At 36.2% G+C, this 20,228-nt stretch overlaps 1 protein-coding gene across 2 annotated transcripts in view; it reads right to left on the reverse strand.

The window, feature by feature from the left end:
* Positions 1-20,228, reverse strand: part of LRRC28 (leucine rich repeat containing 28) — a 197,904-nt gene that overhangs the window by 77,988 nt on the left and 99,688 nt on the right. Inside the window, exon 6 of one of the 2 annotated variants that reach the window (XM_043921648.1) lies at positions 6,969-7,175. The exons of the other annotated variant lie outside the window; for it this stretch is intronic. Within the exon in view, the coding sequence (XP_043777583.1) occupies positions 6,969-7,175 (207 nt within the window). The remainder of the gene's footprint in view (positions 1-6,968; positions 7,176-20,228) is intronic. 2 annotated transcript variants of the gene reach the window in all.

The following is a 20,228-nucleotide window of genomic DNA, read 5'->3' on the forward strand; positions in this document are numbered from 1 at the left end:
TGTTCTGTGTCTAAAATGCTTCCCTTTTTTTTCTTTCAGACTCAGAGATCAAAGTACTGTTACTTAAAAATTAGCAAAAGCTTGCAGTCCTGCACAAACTCCAATTCTCTTTCTCTCTCTGTTTTGACTTCAAGGCCCTGGCACACGCAGTCCACATGGCTGAGGAAGGAACAAAAAGCTCCTGTGTGCCGAGCTATTGCTCCGTTAAGCATACTGCAGAAGCAGGCACAGAGCGACAGCGCGCGCCAGACCAAACAGGACCTGTGTACTGCACAACGACCAGCATGAAACTCACTCACTTTATCAAAAGGTGAATGATGTATTCTATTCAACAAAGTTATGGGGCAGTGGAAACCAGAACATGAAAGCAATAGGCTGAAGCAGGCTGTTTGGAATGCTCTATCAATGTTATTCCAATTATCATGGTTCAGTAAATCAGATTATTAGTCACAATCACATTTTTAATTACTATACAATCTGGGTTTCTTCACAATGAATTCAGAATAATTTACAGTGTATTCCCAAATCTTCTTTAAAACTAAGTCCCTACATGATGCATTTGACAGAGAACTTTTTTGATTACTTTTTCAGAATCATTAATTATTTAAAGTGCTAGTTTCTCTAAATAGACATACACACACAACCATTTAATCTTTTACATAACCATATTCTTTCTGATCTATTCAACTTTTACTAAATAATATTTCACAGTGAATTATGATTTAATTATGATTTAATACTTTATACACAGTAGATCATCAACATTAAAATAATTGATTTCAATAAATCTGAATAACTGAAGGCTTTCTCTGCAGTTGGTTTCAACATTCAAGCATCAGCATCTCTATTTGCATTGCACAGTCAAGTAACAAAGCAATTATTACAAGCAATGGGCAGGACACTGTGCTAGATGCTTAGGGTACAAAAGTGAAGACACACGCTGCACCAACCCTTTCTTACTGTCTAGTCAAACAATAAAAGTAGTTTATGTTGACTGGATGCTTATGTAGTATTTATGAGTGATACAAGTGTTTTAAATAGATCTTACTTAATTCTCACAATAGTGCTATGAAGTAGCTATTAACAGTACCCCATTACTAAGACTTAGACAAGCTAAATAGCCTTTCTAAGTTCAAGATCACACAGCTATTAAATGGTAGAGCTGGAATTTAAAAGGATGCCTGGGACCTCCCTGGAGGTCCAGAGGTTAAAACTCTGCACTTCCACTTCAGGGGTTGTGGATTCAATCCCTGGTCGAGGAACACAAGATCCTGCATGCCGGACAGTGCAGCAGAAATAAATGAATAAAAGCGTGCCTGTCTCCTTCACCATGATATTACTTAAGCCACTTCCCTTAACAGATCATTTCCACACAAGCAGGGCCCTCCTACGTAACACAGGAAGTAACACTACCAGCAGATGGCATGGGTGCAGTGGGCGCCTGAGGACAGGCACGCCCAAGCATCCGGGTGTGATACCAGGAGACACTGACAAGGAGCTAAATGATGGACAAAATATCCCCCCACTTTTGGTAAAAGATCAGATAAGTGGTGGGGTGGTTCTGACTTACAGATTTAGGACAGCAATTTCAAGAAATACCAAGAATTCCTTCGGAGAAGATCCTAGAGAAGGAGTCTTGAGGCTGACTGTCCGGCACAGGCTTGGGAATTATACAGGAGCACATCTTCCAGCCAGGGGAGCCAGCACAGACAGCAAAACGTCTTCACTCTGCCATCTGACCTTCAGCTCTTGCTCAGCTGGACTAGGACCTGTTCTCTTTTTCCCCAAATTTAAGAACTTGATTGAAAACTATGACTGACTCTTGTCAACTGACAACATCTTCCAGGCTTTGCTTGTACTGCACATTCTTGTCACTATTTAAAAAAACAAATGAACAAAAACTTTGCTGGCAGAGATTCTGCTCATGAATCTAGCCCTCACACTACTTATTTTTGTTCCACATCTGTATCTTTTTAAGAATGAGTAGTAATTCTTTTTCCTAATTGATAGTTGAGGAAAACGGAGTTTCAGTTTTTTCATGTTAATCATTGCCTACCCCAAACCCTATTCCAAAAACTTTGAGAAAAATACACACTTGTCCCTTTAAAGCTCACCTACTCTAGGTGAACTTTCCTCTTCAAACATTAGCACAGGAAAAGTCAACGTCTGCCCACACTAGAGAAGCCATATTAAATAATCTTATCAACTCAGTCATATTAAATAATCCTGTTTACGCCCTAAGAAAACCTTAAGGCAAGAGTAAAGGTCTGAAATGATGAAAAAATTAAGCAGAGGGGATTCATTAAGATAGCGGAAAAAGTCAGATAAGTAAGTCACACCAGGATGAAAAAATTTTTTAAATAAATACTTGCAAAAAAAAAGAGCTCAAAAGAAGAACTGAACACCCACTTTCTTGAAAAAATACACATTCCAGAGTTACAACTTTATTCCCGAAGTAGGGTCTATATAAACTTAAGTTAATAGAATACTTGTCTCTCATTTCTTCCCACTACTAGTTTTTTAACCTTGTTTTCAAGCCTTTCTTTTCTCCTTTTTCATTATGCCTTTGATTGGAGACCTGTCCAACAATCCCTACAGAACATCATTTTTGGTCCCTCCTTGGAAAGCAGAAGATACCTTCTACTCAAACATAAGACTGATTCCAACCTCTGGGCTTCTAGTCTGAACCAGAAGAAAATATTTTAGCACTGAAACGTATTTAAGGCTACAAACTTTGCAAATTATTCCCATTAAACAATGACCTCAATGCAGTACTTCTTCAAGCTGCAGATCAAATACATTCCATGGTTCAGTAAAGTACAGTTTACATTCATCTCTAAGTCTGAGATTAAGGAATTATTAACTGGTTTCCATCTGGTGTCCATACTGGAGTTGAAGTTTGAATAGCTTCACTTTGTGGATTTAAATATTTTCTTAAAAAACAGTAAACAGCAATTCTTTTCCTGACCTTCTAAGCAGATACAGAGAAAGCAGGAATGAGAAGCAATAGTAAAAATAAGTGTAGTTAAAAAATTGTGTCATTTATATACCATTTGCAACAACAACAAAAAGATTTCAGCAAGGGCTTTGAAAATGCCTACAAGCTACTTTCTAAAATTGCACCAATACTTGGCATAAACTTTTTTTTCACCCTACACAAGGTATCCTACTCCTACAAAGGAAAAATGACTACAGCTACCACAAAAACCGAAGCAATCTCCTGTTATGTGATAAAAAGTACACTTTTATATCCCTATAAAAGTTACAGGGTATAGCCCCAATAAGAAGCTATCATTTTACTCACAGGCCAAGTCCTTGGCACATAGAATAACTCTTCCTGAGAAAATAAATACTTTATTACTAGAATGTCCAAGGAACAACAACTCTTGGACTGATTTAGAAACATAAATAATTTCCCAATAGTAGGAAGCTATTTTCTCACTAATTTGGGGGCTTATGACATGGGAATCCATACACCAGGATATTCTGTTAACCTCAACATCACTTGCCAAATGTTTTTGGTTAAGAATTCATTCACTGTTTTCTAAATAATACTCAGAAATTCCACCTGCCATCGTGGGTGCAACTTCTGTTATCTTAAACTACAGAAGTTCCTGACATTGAGTTTAGCTGACACAGCACTTCCTGGGGGTTAACTAAAGAATACTCTTCCATAGTCAATTTGTACACGGCAACTTCATGGAACTTGTATCTATTATTCAACATTAAATAAGTTGTAGACATTACTGAATAATGGTTTATTAATTATGCAAGAGCAATCAGTAAACCTAGTTAAAAAAAACCACCTTAGGGGAAAAAAATCCTTTTCCTTGTATTTTCCTATATTTTCAGAAGCCCAGAGGAGAGTCACATACTTATGAGCTATTTAGTCTACAGAGCTATACTGAATCAACAAGACCTCTATTAAATCTCATAGCACAAGGCTCATGCGATTAATTTCCTCTCCTCCTCACTGACAGTCAGCAGTGGGAACAGAGCTTGTGTGTGTAGACTAGTCTGTCACTCAGCTGTCATGGTATAGCTATAACAGGAACATCTTCCTTTCTTGATACAATTTTTCATCTTAAAAAGAACACACTCCATGGGTGTTAAAGATTTAGATAGTATTATAAGTGATTTAAGTCATCCGTACTATAGCTTCTGTAACTGCTTTATGAAGAGGCTATAATCTGACATAAAAGCCCCATAAAAAAACTGCCTTGTCCTAAAAACTGCTTTGTCCAAAGTTCTGTGGCAAGAAACTGAATTCAATAAGTAGCTCTCCTCCGATCACAGGCAGAGATATTAAAGATATGAAAGATATTCCATAAACACTCAGCTCCTACAAACCTTGAGTTGTGTGGATGTGTATTCACACTGTATCTGACTTAACTACATTACAAAGGCGTCCCTATATGCTAAGTTTTCAACAATTCAGTTCTCTGAGGAAAGGTGGTGTGAGCAGCTGCCTGCTCGTTTCACTCTGTCCTGTATAGGTTTTAGCATCAGACAGTTTTGCTGTATCAGAAAGGAGTTGGAGGAAAGGTTTCCAGCACACAGAGTCCATGGAAGGACAGCTATGAACTTATTTTCTTCCTAAAGACTTAATTAAATTCCCTTTCCAAATCTACCTTCTATGGTGTTGAAAACAAAAAAATCAAAAGCCATAATCAGACTGAGAAGATTGCGGATACCTCTGTCAGCTTCGAGTTCCTCATCTGCACAGTATGTAGCCTCTGCTCTCCTGAAGCCCTCTGGGCAACCTCACCCTACAGCTCTCTGGCTGTCTCATCCACTTCTTCACAAAGACCATCCAACCCAACAGTGGAGAAAGGCCCCCAGAGCTTGTCTGAGTTATCTGGCCCTTTATTCACGCTGTTCTCAAAGAACCCGGTCTGAGGCCAGGGCAGAGCACTGCTCCAGGCAGCCTGCTTCCTTCTCGCTGGACGGTCTTCACCAGACCCTCTTGCCTGTATGACTTCCTAGCGTGAGGGAAAGCCTGCCCACAGGCCTATGTCCAGCCAGGGCTGAGAGCCTCACGAGCTGGGATGGCGCCCTGGGGAGTGTGGAAGTTGCTTCCGCATCTTTGGCTGTCCACAGTCCCAGGATTGAGCTCTGGAGAGCTTGAATGTTGGGAGGGATCCTGCTCAGAACCCAGTGCAGACCTTCTTGCCTCTCTTTGATAACATATTAACAAGTTCAGCAAGGCTTTGGGGGCGACAAGAAGCCTGGAGATAGAAACTAACCGGTAAGGCTCTCCTCACCACTGAACACTGAGAGCTGAAGAAGAGATGCCCACGTCCATAGCCACAGCAGCACTCACCACAGTGCATAGAGAAGATGCCTCAGTGCATAAGGGAGGTGTCAAAGCAGAAAGCAGCCGGGCCAAGTGCAGAGGACTCTGTCCTCTACCCACGGCCGTCACTCGGGTCAGCTGCTGCTATCGCCACACTCCTCAGCACCTCGAATGTTAACAGCGGTCAGCCATCTGCTGGGACGGCTTCCCTCTCTTCTCCCAACACCCCTGTCATCCCAGTACATGCTGCACTGTGTCCCTGGTGAAACAACAGGTAGGAATGAGCAGAACTGACTAGGGGGGTGAGGAGTCAAGGCTAGAGAAGATAAAAAACAGCTATCTTATGTACCTTCAAAATAACTAAACTAAGTAGGATAAATGTATCATTTCTGGTTCCAGATAAAGAAAATGAGCTGAGAGAGGTTTTGGTGACTTTCTCCAGGTAATGCTCCACGAAGTGATGGAGACAGTCTAGAACTTGTATCTTTAGATTTGTAACTTGGTGCTTGTCCACTATAATTGTTCTACAAACTGTGGTTTATGCAGCAGGGGTATATTTATTTTCTAATACCAATTTATATTCAATAATTTGCTCACTTGAAAGAAAGCTCTAATTTCTTAGGAATGTAGCTTGTTTCTGAAATGGTTTTACTTTAGCTTCTTAATCTTAAAAAAGAATTTAATTATATTTATAGAAAAGTAATCTTTTTAAATTGGATAATTATTTATTATTACTCAAACTGATGCTCACGTCTCTCATATTTTCAATTCTCTCAGGATTTAAGTTTTCTTAAAGATATTTTTTATTGAAAATAATTTGTGCACTGTATTATGGTAGAAAATATTTCCTTTCAGGGACTAGTAAATTATTCACTTCATTGCCCTCAAGATAAATTATGCATTTTAAAAATGCTTTAATGAATAATATCATATGATGCTTATTCTGACACTTTAGGGCTCCGTGGGGCTTCAAATTTTAATTTTTTTAAAATGTCAGTTCTGTTTCTTACAAGTTAACGAAATAATCCAATTCTCAGTGAATATTAATGCATTATTTTACTAAAGGCCTATGTTCTTTAACACATCTTATATTGAAATGGGCTGCTATAGAATTCTATAGTTCACACTACGTTATTTATTTGCCAGGTTGACATTTCTAGCTCAGCAGGCAGTTCAAAAGTCTTTAAAATTGTCTAGTCTGGTTATCCGGCAATACTAATCATTAGGATACTCAATGACATCTTTTCTACATGGAAGCTAATGTCTAAACAGATATATTTGCACAGTAGCTATTCTTTCATCTTGCTCAATACCACTTGTCAATTTTATAGTTTTACATACATAAAATATACATATATATATATCTATTTGCATATTTTATATATACATACATTTTAATTCCTTTCTCTGAGTAAATCATCTCATATTTCTTTTTTTTTCCCTAAATAAATTTTTAGCACAGGTTTTTTAAAAATATGAAATCCATAGCAGAAATAAACTTTATGTGTTACCTGGGAATGATGCTTTGTTCATTGCAAAAATGAACTTAGAGAAGCACCTTCAACATAAACACAATAAAGGAAACTAACTAATCCTTCCCAGTCAAGGAAACAAAGGCTTTCCATCTTATTCTTTAGCTGTTTTGCATTGCCATACAAACAGGATTACTTACCAAGTGGCAAAAATGCAAGACGGTTTCCAGCCATGGAGAGCTCATTGAGGCTGGGCAGCTGGCAGAGGTGGCGCGGCACACACCATAGACGATTTCGGTCCACAGTGAGGTACTGCAGAGAAAGGCACAGGTGAAGCCTCTCGGGTAAAGTTAGCAAACGATTGGTAGAAATGTCTAGTGTCTGCAGCTCCTTCAAATCGCCAACCTCTACAACCAAAATCAAAATTAAGATAAATTGCATCCTGATTAAATGAATTAATTAAATAAATAAAATAAATCAATACTGTAACAGTTCAACCAAATAAAATTAGTAGCTGCTACTACTTCCACAGACATGAATACTGACTGAAGTGCAGGATAGGTCCAGTAGGCAAATAATCCAACCTAAGTAGATATCTTTAAATCAGTCTGCCAGAATTTTTTTGACAGAGGAAAAGTGCTGGCATGGAGAAAGGAGAAACACAAAGTGATGAATCTGAGCCAAGTCTGTTACTATGGCTTCTGCTTCCTGATGGATCACAAAGTCATTGCAAATGTGAAAGAACAATTACAATCACTTCATGGTATCTGGTTCTTGCTACTTTAGTGGTTTTTTACCTTCTAGTGAAGTAGGAGACTTAAAAAATTACAGTATCCTAGTAAATGCACCTTGTTCATGTGAAGTAAGTAGAACATTTCTGGACTAAGCACAAGGATAGCTTTTGAAATTTTTACCACAGTAAAAATTATGGTAATAATATGCAATTATTGTAACATTTTTAGATATTGTCCAGCCATGTGGTTCCTCTTTTAAAGCCCAAAATGTACATTTCCTATGAAGATTCACTTTCATTCCGCCCAAAGGAAATCCTTCCATTTAACTCCAATATTCCTTTATTATTGGTGCCTATATTTGTAATCTATTCCATGACAAGTACAACTATGTCTCTGTCACACACTAACCGACCATGGCCGAAGGTGGGTGGGAGGGGAGCTCTTTACAAGGTATTCCGTCCTTTTCAGGGAACACCACCAGGAAGCATTCAGAGCAGAGGAGGTTCTGCTAACCAATCTCTGTGGGAAGGGCCTGACTGCCCAGGGCTGCACACCATACTTGAGGCTTTATAGGGAGCACTGTGCAGGACAAGTCTGCTTCTCTCATTCATGGGACTCCCACGCTGAAGACCACTGTAATGCCCTCTCTCACTTATCTAACCTGACCTGTTGTACAAGTTGTTCCTCTCAGGTTAAGATTTCCTGTGATCCGGCCACTTGAACACATCCCTCTGGACACATTCCAGTTTGTTCAGGCCTTGGATTACTATGAGCAATGTCTTCTCCATAGGAGAGAAAATCTTCTGCCCTCTTAGATGTCCAATTACACAGATTAGCTTTTCTTATTGGCAGACAGCTTGGCAATCTATGGCTCACAGACAAAATCGGACCCATTGTCCACTTTCGTAATGCATGCAAGCTAACACTGGTCATTTTTAAGGGTGGTGAGATTCAACAACAATGATAAGAACAACAACAACTACATATGTACATATATGTACGTGTGTGTATATATATGACAGAGACCATAGGTGGCCTGCAAAGCCTAAAAATATTTAGTATTTCATCATTTACAAAAAAAGTTTGCCAGTGTTTATTATGGACTTACTCTTAACAGGAATATTTTTAATAACTGCTTTTTATAAAAGCAATACAAGTGCAAAAATACATTAGTTTCTAGTTATTTTACTAATATCTAGAAGAGATTTGTGATAAGCTGAGAAGTTCACACTTTATTTTCTAATTTCCCCAATACTGCACAAAGACGTATTTGAAGATAGGAGACAGGATTCAGTGAATGTTTGTGACTCCCAATAAGGGTTTTATTCTATTTTTACCAAACTGATGCTCACAGGGGTCAATTTCACTCTTGGCTCCATTAGCAAAGTATTTCCTCTAGCTAAGTCTTCCTGCCTATCTATTCAGATTGCTTCTGGTGGGGAATGGAGGGTGAAGGAATTGACAGAAGAATTATGTTTTAGCATTGAACAAAAAACAAAAAGAAACAAGGAATCTTCCTGACCTCACTTTATGAAGTTATTATGGGAGTGAAATGGGACAGAAATGCAACCAATCAGCTTACACACCATGGGGTCAGGTGCTAAGAGAAGAACAAGACAAGGTCTCTGCCACTGAGAATCACATTACACATAAAAGACACTGTGTGATAGGAGCTCAGGGGATAAAAAAAAGAGCTAGATGACGGGCTGGAGATGCTTTTGCAAAATTTATCGAAGGAAATGAGAACCTGAACAGGTTAAAAAGAAAATGGATATAGCATTTCAAGCTAGGCATGGAGATGAGGTTGAAAGCATGAAGAAAGGCATGCAAGTAAAAAGATAACTACAACATGCACAATGACTACTTGAGACCTGACAAGTACCCAAGATACCAATGGGAAAAAAGGAGAAAATAAGTTCAATACAGAGGGCTTGGTGGAGACATGAATGACAGTGAATACTGGTGAGAGAAGTTTGAACTTATTACAGTAAGAACATAACACTTCCTGAAAATTCTCAAAGGATGAAGGGACTCTTTTGGAAATATGAAAATGGTAACTACGCAAAAAGCAATGAAAAGAGAGTCGGCTGGGGAGACAAGGAGACAGTTACGAGAACAGAGGCAGTGTGATAGAGTTTAAAGGTAAATTCCAGAGAGGTTTTAAGAAAAGCAGAGTAAGCTTGGCTGGAAATTGAAAATAGTGAAACAGGAAAAAAAATCAAAGATTATTTTCAAGTTTCTAGACTATTACACTCTAAGTCAATGCTAAAAACATTCTTTCTGTAGAAACGAAATTTTAAGTATATCAATACTTCTGAATTGCAGTACCTATAAAGCCACCTATTTAAAGGAATTTGAAAAATCCATCAAAAATCACACGGGAGCAAGCAAAATAAACTATTCTCATCATATTTCAAAAATGATTAAGTGCATAAAACAGTGTTTTGACATGGTTGCAAAAATTACTAAGGTGGCGGGGCTGTGGGGGGTGGGGAAAAAATTACTAAGGCTTGTGACTGCCCACCATTTTGATTCAGTAACTGTCTTATTGTACTGTGAAATGAGGAAATAAGTGATGATGAATTTAAGTTTCCTATAATTTGATTATTTACTTTTTAACAGATTCACACTTTGACAGATAGGCACACATTTTCAGATATTAAAATTAATAACACTCATGACAAAGAAAATGAGAATACAGTGTCGATATCAAAGGTCAAAGTACTAGGAATGGGAGGAGAAAAGAGAGCTGACATTTCTTATTCCCTATAAGTGATAAATAAGACTTAAAAGGGCAGGACTGCATTAAATGAACAAATGTAACAAAGGACGTTTTTGTATAAGTAGCTTACTATATAGGTCTTTTCATCTGTTAGAAGAAAACTGAGCTAATTATTACTCCAATTACAATACTGAGTGAAATACTATATACAATATGGTTGAGAAATTAATAATTTTGTCATCCTATGAAAGTATTTGGGAAAGAGAGTGAAATAAAATTAAATAGCCTTTCAGGAGAACTGAATTAAACATAATTTTCATGACCATTCTACAATAGGCCACAAATATAAGACTATATGTGGCATCTTTATCCCAACAAAATAAAAAAAAATATATAGTTGTTAAGCTCAGCTAATGGGAAGCACATTTTTAGAAAACAATAGAGTCAAACAAACTTTGTCTAAGATTCTAACTTAAACACCAGAGACAGGAAATAAACCTGGGGTGGTAACCTATCATACAGGAAAACAGAAACAGAGTTCAAAGTAAGGGCTCAGGTTAAAAACTGGAAAGCTATTAGCCAATCAGAAATCTAGCAAATTTGGTCAAATTCAGAGGCTACACTGAGGCCAGGGCGACAGGATACTCATATATTTTGCGGCTCTTCCTTCATTCCTGAAGATCCAAGCTTCCTGATTATATCACTTCCACCAGCCTGAAGAAATTTTATTTCTTTTAGAGCAGGTATGCTGGCAACAGATTCTCTTAGCTTTCCTTTTCTCTGGGAATGTCTTTATTATCACTGTAATTCTCAGAAATTCTTTTCATTAGATACAGAATTCAGGGCTAACCATTCTTTACTTTCAGTACTTTAAAGATGGTGTTCCACTATCTTCCAGCCTCCCATGGTGTCTGAGGAGAAATCTACAATTATCGGAATCATTATTTCTTTAGGTGTTTTCAAGATTGGTTATTTATCTTTAGTCATTAGCAGACTGATTATGATGTATCTGTAAATGGCTTTCTTTGAATTTATCCTATCTGGGGTCTGCTGAGCTTTTTAAATTTGAAAATTTATGTCTTTAACCAAAGTTTTGAAGCTTTAGAATTATGTCTTCAAATTTAAGAGTTATTATATCTGGGTAAATATAACAAACTATCACTTTTCTCCTTTTAAGTTGTTATGCATAACTGCTGAAAGCATTTCAATATATGATAAACTACTTAGGATAAGTATAACAAAGATTAGTGGGGTAAAGTAAAAGTAGTTCCAAAGCAGATTTTGAAAGATCTGTATAATGCAATCCCTAAAGCTATAACTAAAAATAAGATAAATACCAAAAAAAGGATAAACCTAAAAAGCCAATAAATGAATTAAAACAGAAAACAAAAATATATTCAAATAATACCAAAAAAGGCAGGGAAAAGAAAACAAAGAAATAAAACCAGATGTTACAAACAGACAACTAATAACAAAATGACAGGCCTAAATCTAACAAGATCAATAACGATATTAAAAGCAAACAGCCCAAGAACACCTAATAAAACATTATCAGGTTGCACTTTAAAATAAGACCTCAGTATATTCTATCTAAAAGGAATCCATTTTAAGTATACATAGATGGACAAAACATAAATAATATAAACATATGCTATGCAAACAATACCCCCCAAAGCTGGAACTTGTATTATAATGGAGTGAGGAGGATGTCAAATCCTCCTCTGAAAAAGCAACTATAAAATCACTCAAAATTATCAAAAGCAACAATTTCAGCACTCTGAAAACTGACCTGTGCTTTTCAACAGAGAATATCTTATTCGTGAAAAACTCCTGCACTTTGGATATGAAGAACAGAAATCTGTGGCATGCTTCCTTTGGATGGTTCCCATTCTCCCATCCAACTTGGTTAGGATAATAGCTCTAATATGGCAGAGTAGGCTGCAAACAAGCAACAGCTTTACTGATGGAGTGGGCTGGCTTGGAACAAAAGTCACGGGGTTAATTTGGAGTGAAAGTGAAAAACCCATACCCAGTACTGTTGTCAATAACAATTAGGAACCTTGGTCACAAGCAAACATGGAAGACCAATAATTTTATCAGCTGAGGGGTTGCTGGTTGGCACAAGCAAGGGAATGGGCAGATGAGCCAAAAATATAACAAGAAGGGACAGGATATAAAATGGTGAGAAAGCATTTGATAGACTCTCCACATATCCCAGGCTGACTAGAGTGGTGAGCAAGCTCAAGGAAGACCACAGAGGGCTCAAGCTATTTACGTATCCCAGGTCTACAAGAACTTGCACAGGTGAACAGAAGACAACACAGGACTCAACAGAAAATAAAGGCTGGGGAAACTTGAAAACTGCTTAAATGTTAAATGTGTTTCTGAATCCAAACACACAGTATAGAGTCTTACTAGGTAAAGGTGTTCAACTACTATGTTACACGGACACAAGGCCAAATCATAAAAAGGTAGGTTTAAAAATTAAAGCAAAAACAATAAGAAAAAAAACAACAACACAAGAGACATCAGTCATACACTGCAGAGGAACTGAACTTCATGTTTTTTAGTCCAGGCAAATTACTAAGATAAACAAATAAATAGATAGCAACAATCTTCAAGTATGAAAAAATAATCAGGATCCAGAGTTACTACAATATATTTTTTTAAATGTACAATTTTTTAAAATTAGAAGACATGCAATGAAACAGGAAAGTGTAACCCATGCTTGGGCTTCCCTAGGGGCTCAGATGGTAAAGAATCTGCCTACAGTGCAAGAGACCTGGGTTTGATCCCTGGGTATGGAAGATCCCCTGGAGAAGGGAGTGGCTACCCACTCCAATATTCTTGCCTGGAGAATTTCATGAACAGAGGAGCCTGACCTGCTATAGTCCATGGGGTTGCAAAGAGTCGGACACGACTGAGTGACTAATACACACACAACCCATAGTCAAGAAAAAATGGGTAATAGAAAATAGAAACTGGTTCGAACTGGACCCAGATGTTGCATTTAGCAGACAATGACAGTAGCTATTTATTATAGCAGCTATAATATATATATATTTATATTTATATTTAGCAGACAATGACAGTAGCTATTTATTATAGCAGCTATAATAAATATATTGAAAGAACTAAAAGAAAAAGTTTAAAGAATGAGATAAAATTATGACAATGATTCAAAAAACAGAAAACATTCTGAATAAAGAGAAACAAGAAAATGAAAATTCTTGAGTTGAAAAGTACAAGTGAAAAGAAAATTCATTAGAGAGCCTTACCAGCAGATCTGAATATGCAGATAAGAAATCAGTATAAACTGGTAACAAGATTTATCCAAAGAGAAACTAGCAAAAAAGACTGAAGTGAAGTGAACAGGGTTTTGGAGATCTATAGGATAAAACCAGCTACACAGACATATGTGTGATAGGATTCCCATTAAAAGGAAAGGAGAATGAAAGTGAAGAAAAACAATATTTTTTAAAATAGTGGCTATAAGTTCAAATTTTGATTAAAAATATTACACCAAAGATCCAAGAAGCTCAATAAAAACCAAGTAGGATAAACACAAAGAGATCCAAACTTGTACACATCATAATCAAACAGTCAGTCAGTTCAGTTGCTCAGTCGTGTCCGACTCTTTGCAACCCCATGAAATGCAGCACGCCAGGCCTCCCTGTCCACCACCATCTCCCGGAGTCCACCAAGACCCATGTCCATTGAGTCAGTGATGCCATCCAACCATCTCATCCTCTGTCGTCCCCTTCTCCTCCTGCCTTCAATCTTTCCCAGCATCAGGGTCTTTTCAAATGAAGTAAGCTTTTCACATCAGGTGGCAAAAGTATTGGAGTTTCAGCTTCAACATCATTCCTTCCAATGAACACCCAGGACTGATCTCCTTTAGGATGGACTGGTTGGATCTCCTTGCAGTCCAAGGGACTCTCAGGAATCTTCTCCAACACCACAGTTCAAAAGCATCAATTCTTCAGCACTCAGCTTTCTTTATAGTCCAACTCTCACATCCATACATGACTACTGGAAAAACCATAGCCTTAACTAGACAGACTTTTGTTGACAAAGTAATGTCTCTGCTTTTTAATATGCTGTCTAGGTTGGTCATAACTTTCCTTCCAAGGAGTAAGCGTCCTTTAATTTCGTGGCTGCAATCACCATCTGCAGTGATCTTGGAGCCCAGAAAAATAAAATCAGCCACTGTTTCCACTGTCTCCCCATCTATTTGCCATGAAGTGATGGGACCGGATGCCATGATCTTAGTTTTCTGAATGTTGAGCTTTAAGTCAACTTTTTCACTCTTCTCTTTCACTTTCACTAAGAGGCTCTTTAGTTCTTCTTCACTTTCTGCCATAAGGATGGTGTTATCTGCATATCTGAGGTTTTTGATATTTCTCCTGGCAATCTAAACTGTGAAAGACTAGATAACCTTGAGAATAACAAGAGAATAATGACTGACTACATTTAGGGGAACAATACACATACATGGCAAGAAGATCCACTCTCTCTACTCAGATATCCAACAAATGAATAAGGCAAAACAAACAAGAAGTATCAAGACTGGAAAAGATGTAAAAATTTCTTTATTCACAGATGACATGCTCCTTAGGATAAAATACTAAGGAATTCATAACAACTATGTATATATATGTTATATATATATAACAACATGGTTGAATCTCAAATGCATTATGCTAAGTGAAAGAAGTCAAACTCAAAGGGTACTTAAGTATAGCTCCATTTATATGATATTCTGCTCAAATGGTAAAAATCTGCCTGCAGTGTGGGAGACCTGGATTCAATCCCTGGGTTGGGAAGATCCCCTGGAGGAGGGCATGGCAACCCATTCCAGTATTCTTGCCTGAAGAATCCCCATGGACAGGGAAGCCAGGCGATCTACAGTCCATAGGTCACAAAGAGTCGGACACGACTTAGCGACTAAGCACAGCACACAGAAGTACAAAATAGAATAGTGGTTTCAGGGCCTGGCAGGGTGTATGAAGGCTGGTATAAGGGGGCATAAAAGAATCATGGAGGGTGCTGAAATTCTTCTATATTTTATTGTAAAGGTGATTACATAATTCAAAAGGGTGACTTTTCCTTTATGTTAAAAAAAAATAAAAACACTAACACAAAAATTTTAAAAATTCTTTCCAAATGCTAAAAATAACACTTCCATTAAATATAATACATAAATTAAACATGTACATTTAAAAATTTCATATGCTGATCATCTGAACACTGTAAATCAGAATAATTATTCTTAGTATAAATGCATATAATTTAATCAGTTCTTAGCTGTTTAGATTTCTAATAATGTTTTACTTGCATTTTTTGAAGTCTTTTACAATATGGTACTATGTTTCTTTTTAATAAAATTGTTTATAATTAAATTTATTACCAATTAGTCTGATGACACCTTCAAAATATTTACTACTATGCCATCTTGAAATTAATGAAGTATTACTGATGTAAAGTTACAATGCATTCTTTTTGGAATACAAGTGGAATGCTACTCTTTTCAGCTGGCCTGGGTCATTACATCACTTCCCAGTAAGTAAACATCAGTTTGGACACTGTATTGCTTTAGTGTGCTTAGAATAATCCTAACTTCAGGTGTTTGCACTCTTTACTTTCATGCTAAATATACAATACCTTAACGTTTCAGCTACTTATAGAATATCCTGAAAATGATTTCATTACTGCCATATAGTAAGTACCTAGACTGAGCCTAAAAATAACATTAGAGTGCCAATTTCAAACAAAAAAACAATAAGTCTCCTTTAAATCATCATTCTCTGCTGATGCATACTGACCTAACCTAAAATTTAAATGGGAATGGGAAGGAAGCCACCCACTCCATGCCAAGCCAGTGACCACACACTCAATAACAAGGCTTGATACTTTCAAGCACTGGCTTTTTCCGGTACCACTAAAAACAGCTCTAAATTGAGATCCAAAGCACACTGGGTTAGGAAGAGCATACAGAGAAATAAAAGACAATATTTCAATGCCAGCTAAACTCCATTCTATACACAGTTAAGTTCCTCTCTAGATTCATTCTCTTTTGCTTGATTGTGCAGTGAAATGCACATATTCCAGTATGCAGAAATAGGTTCAAACTGTCAGCTGTGCAGTTGTGGGTTATTTACTCAAATATTTAGATCACTGGTTTGATGTTAACTTAAAAATCACCTGTAAAAAGGAGACAGAACAGCACATCCCTCAAATGATTACAGGAAATATCTCATATAACTCAATAGTATATGGTAGAAAATCAATAAATAGCTCTATTTTTTCAGCTCACCACACTACATTATATTTTAAATGTAAGATCTGAATATAAATATCTTTTTGTAAGCAGCTTTTGGCAGGAAAAAGCTTTTTCAGGGAAGAGCTCTCTGCAGGAGGCAGCCCCTTGTCTTATCACTAACTTTAAGTCAGGCACCCCCAAGCTCTACGAATCTTTGGCTAGCACATCTTTCAGATCTTTCGATCACACAATACTTTGCCTAACTTGTTGGTTCTTTCCATAGATAAATAAGTAGTAATGAAGAATAAGTAATTAACAAATGACCAGATCTCTTCTACTGAATAAAAAATATATATAACAATCCCTTTTTTATATGGATAATATTTTTTGAACTGAGTAATGACCAAATCTGGGAACACTACTATAACTTGGCAATTCACCTACAGGCAGAGAAAAATAGAGAACAGAGGCTGTTGAGTGCCTCATGACAGGCCACACTGCAAAATATGTACCGAATCTGTCTTCTGACTCCACTCTTACCACCCTGAACCAAGCACCACTATTCTCTCTTGCCTGAACTCATCAACTGCCTCCTTAACTAGTCTCTTACTTCCATTCTGGCCCCCTCTAATCCTTTTTAATCACAGAAACCAAAGTGACACTAAAACATAGATTACAAATAATATTGAAAATACCAAAAAGTTTATTGAGAAAATCTATTAACTGTTCTTTTGCCTGTTATAAGCAATAAACAAAAATAACATTTTAAATTAACAACAGCAAACTAGCAATTAAGAAGTTGTCTTATTTATGAAAGATAATTAAATGTAATTTGGAAGCTTCAAAATAAAATGCTCTGAAATATATGACATGTAAGAAACACAACAGAAACTGATTTAACTTAAATATTTATGTCTGGGTATCAAGCTTGTCAATTAATTCCTTCCCAATAGAAATTTTAAAACGTTAAAGACACTGCTTCAAAAAAGAAAATCACTTTGTTTTGACATTTTACCTGGTACGTTGCCTATGACTAAATTATGCACTAAACTTTAATTGAATGTTCTTCAAAATAAGTTATTTGCCAGGTGTTTATTATTTATTTAACCAGTCAATATGACATTTGAGGTACCATACCTAGCAAAATGTCACTGAGAGTATTACAGAAGATAAGAAAAAGTATCTAAGGAAATATTCTTGTTAAGTGGCAATTATAACTACTACTAGAGAAAAATGACATGTCTCTTCTTCAGATATATTCTAAGAAATTTAAAGGCCTTTATTCTAAAACTTTGTATCTTTATTATTGCTTTGTGTCAGTACATGGATGACCACTTGGAAAAATCCTTTTTCTTACTCATTCTATAAGATTTATGGAGACAACCTACGCAGATTTTCACTTTATATTTTAGTGATTGTCTATTTCACAGATTTCTTCTAGGTAGGCTTTTTTCCTCTTTACTAAGGTAGCACAATGGAGTTTTTAGGCTTTGACCTGAATGAGATCACCAGGTGTCCATTGTTGGCATGAGACTACTATAATCACTGTCTCAAGAAATATCATTGTATCATAGCCCAGAATAAAAATTTATTTTTTTATTCTACTACATTGCAGAGAATAACTACAAGCAATCCACATCTCACTATCTGAAATGAATAATACTGTTATAATAATGATTGCTTTCATATCACTTTCTAAACTAAAAATAGGGGAAAATTTTAGAGTGATAATTTTTAGTGTAAATACATTTCTAATTGATTCATTCAAGTTTATTTCTTTGAAATTCCCATGAGAAAACAAAATGGTTGACGAACATTTATAAATCAATGGAAAAATATACCATTGGTTAGTTTTTGCTCAAAATATGAACCATAGTTTAAAAATAATTCTCTATCAACTAAACTAATTCCAAATTAAATTCAAAATATAATTGATTTCTAAATATACACTCTTTAAAAGAAACTCAATTACCATTAACACAAGAAATTTTACATTAGAGAAATCTTAATTTGTACATGTTGACTGTTAATATAAGAGCAAGTTCCTTGATTTACTACCTACTACTGAATGAGAAAAAAAGTACTCAATATGAAGGCTAGGGAAGAAGCAAGGGCATAAAAAGATGTTAACTTTTCATTTTTAAACTTTCCTCTACTATTTATTTCTATGCTCATATACTACTTCTATAAAAATACAGAACCGAACTGATCACATACTAATATGGTACTTCATCACATACTTTGGGATTCCTTAGAATAAAAGATGCCACAATTATAAACCCCTGTTACAATAGGGTTTTTTTTTTAATTTACTATTATATTTATTTGGTGTAAGAGGGATCACACAAAAATCTGTGATTAAATTCTAAGAATCTGAATTTCCTAATGTCATTTCAGTTCACTGAAATAAAACAGAAAGCAAAATCTCATAAATATATATATATATATTTACAGCACTGCTATACAACTCTAAATTGCTGAAGGTTTACAAGTTCTGTCATTATAAAATGAAAAAAGTTTATACATTTTCTGTTAAATGTAAATATTACAGAAAAATTATATGGTGCTTCTAAAGAGAATACATAAAATTATTTTTTTTCAGATTTCTTTTATTGATATTTATTTCATATTTCTCCAACCATTGAAAAAAAAAACTGAAGTACTACCACTGCTCTGCTACAAGTCAGTAATAGACACTGGAGTTCAAAACTTTTTCTTGCACTCTGTAAACCTTCTGTTGTGCATATTGCATTAACAAAGAGATCAAACACCCCTCAGTAACAGGAACTAACAGAACAATGGAACAAAAAGAACAATAAAGCAGGTAAAGAATACTAAATAGGTCAATGTGAACAGATGAGTCATGGCTCTCTAACTTGTATTTCTTTCAAAAATTAGTTGTACATAAAGTTTCTAAGAATATTAAAACATTTTCCAAATTCACTTATATAGGATCTACTCATCCTATTATTTGAACTGGCAGTTTAGTACAAAATAAGAAATTATGTCAAAACAATACTCAAGAAGCAACTTTAGAAAAAGAACTAAAATAAAGCCCGTATTTAATTTTTATATAAATTTTATAAAAATACAAATATTTCCAATAATAGTATGACAGCACTTGGAACAGTACTTACCAAGAGCAATGTTTACTCCCAACTATGTTCACAAGACCACCAGTTTAGAGGGATGTCATGTTCAAGAAAGTTTAGGAAAAAGTACATGCTATACTGAAATGGTAGGGACCTAACAGAAGCAGAAGATACTAAGAAGAGGTGGCAAGAATACACAGAAGAACTGTACAAAAAAGATCTTCATGACCCAGATAATCACAATGGTGTGATCTCTCACCTAGAGCCAGATATCCTGGAATGTGAAGTCAAGTGGGCCTTAGGAAGCCATCACTACGAACAAAGCTAGTGGAGGTGATGGAATTCCAGTTGAGCTATTTCAAATCCTGGAAGATGATGCTATGAAACTGCTGTAGTCAATATGACAGCAAATTTGGAAAACTCAGCAGTGGCCACAGGACTGGAAAAGGTCAGTTTTCATTCCAATTCCAAAGAAAGGCAATCCCAAAGAATGCTCAAACTACTGCACAATTGCACTAATCTCACACGCTAGTAAGGTAATGCTCAAACTTCTCCAAGCCAGGCTTCAGCAATACGTGAACCGTGAACTTCCAGATGTTCAAGCTGGTTTTAGAAAAGGCAGAGGAACTAGAGATCAAATTGCCAACATC

Source organism: Cervus elaphus, chromosome 13, assembly GCF_910594005.1.
Source record: "Cervus elaphus chromosome 13, mCerEla1.1, whole genome shotgun sequence".
Lineage (NCBI taxonomy): Eukaryota > Metazoa > Chordata > Mammalia > Artiodactyla > Cervidae > Cervus > Cervus elaphus.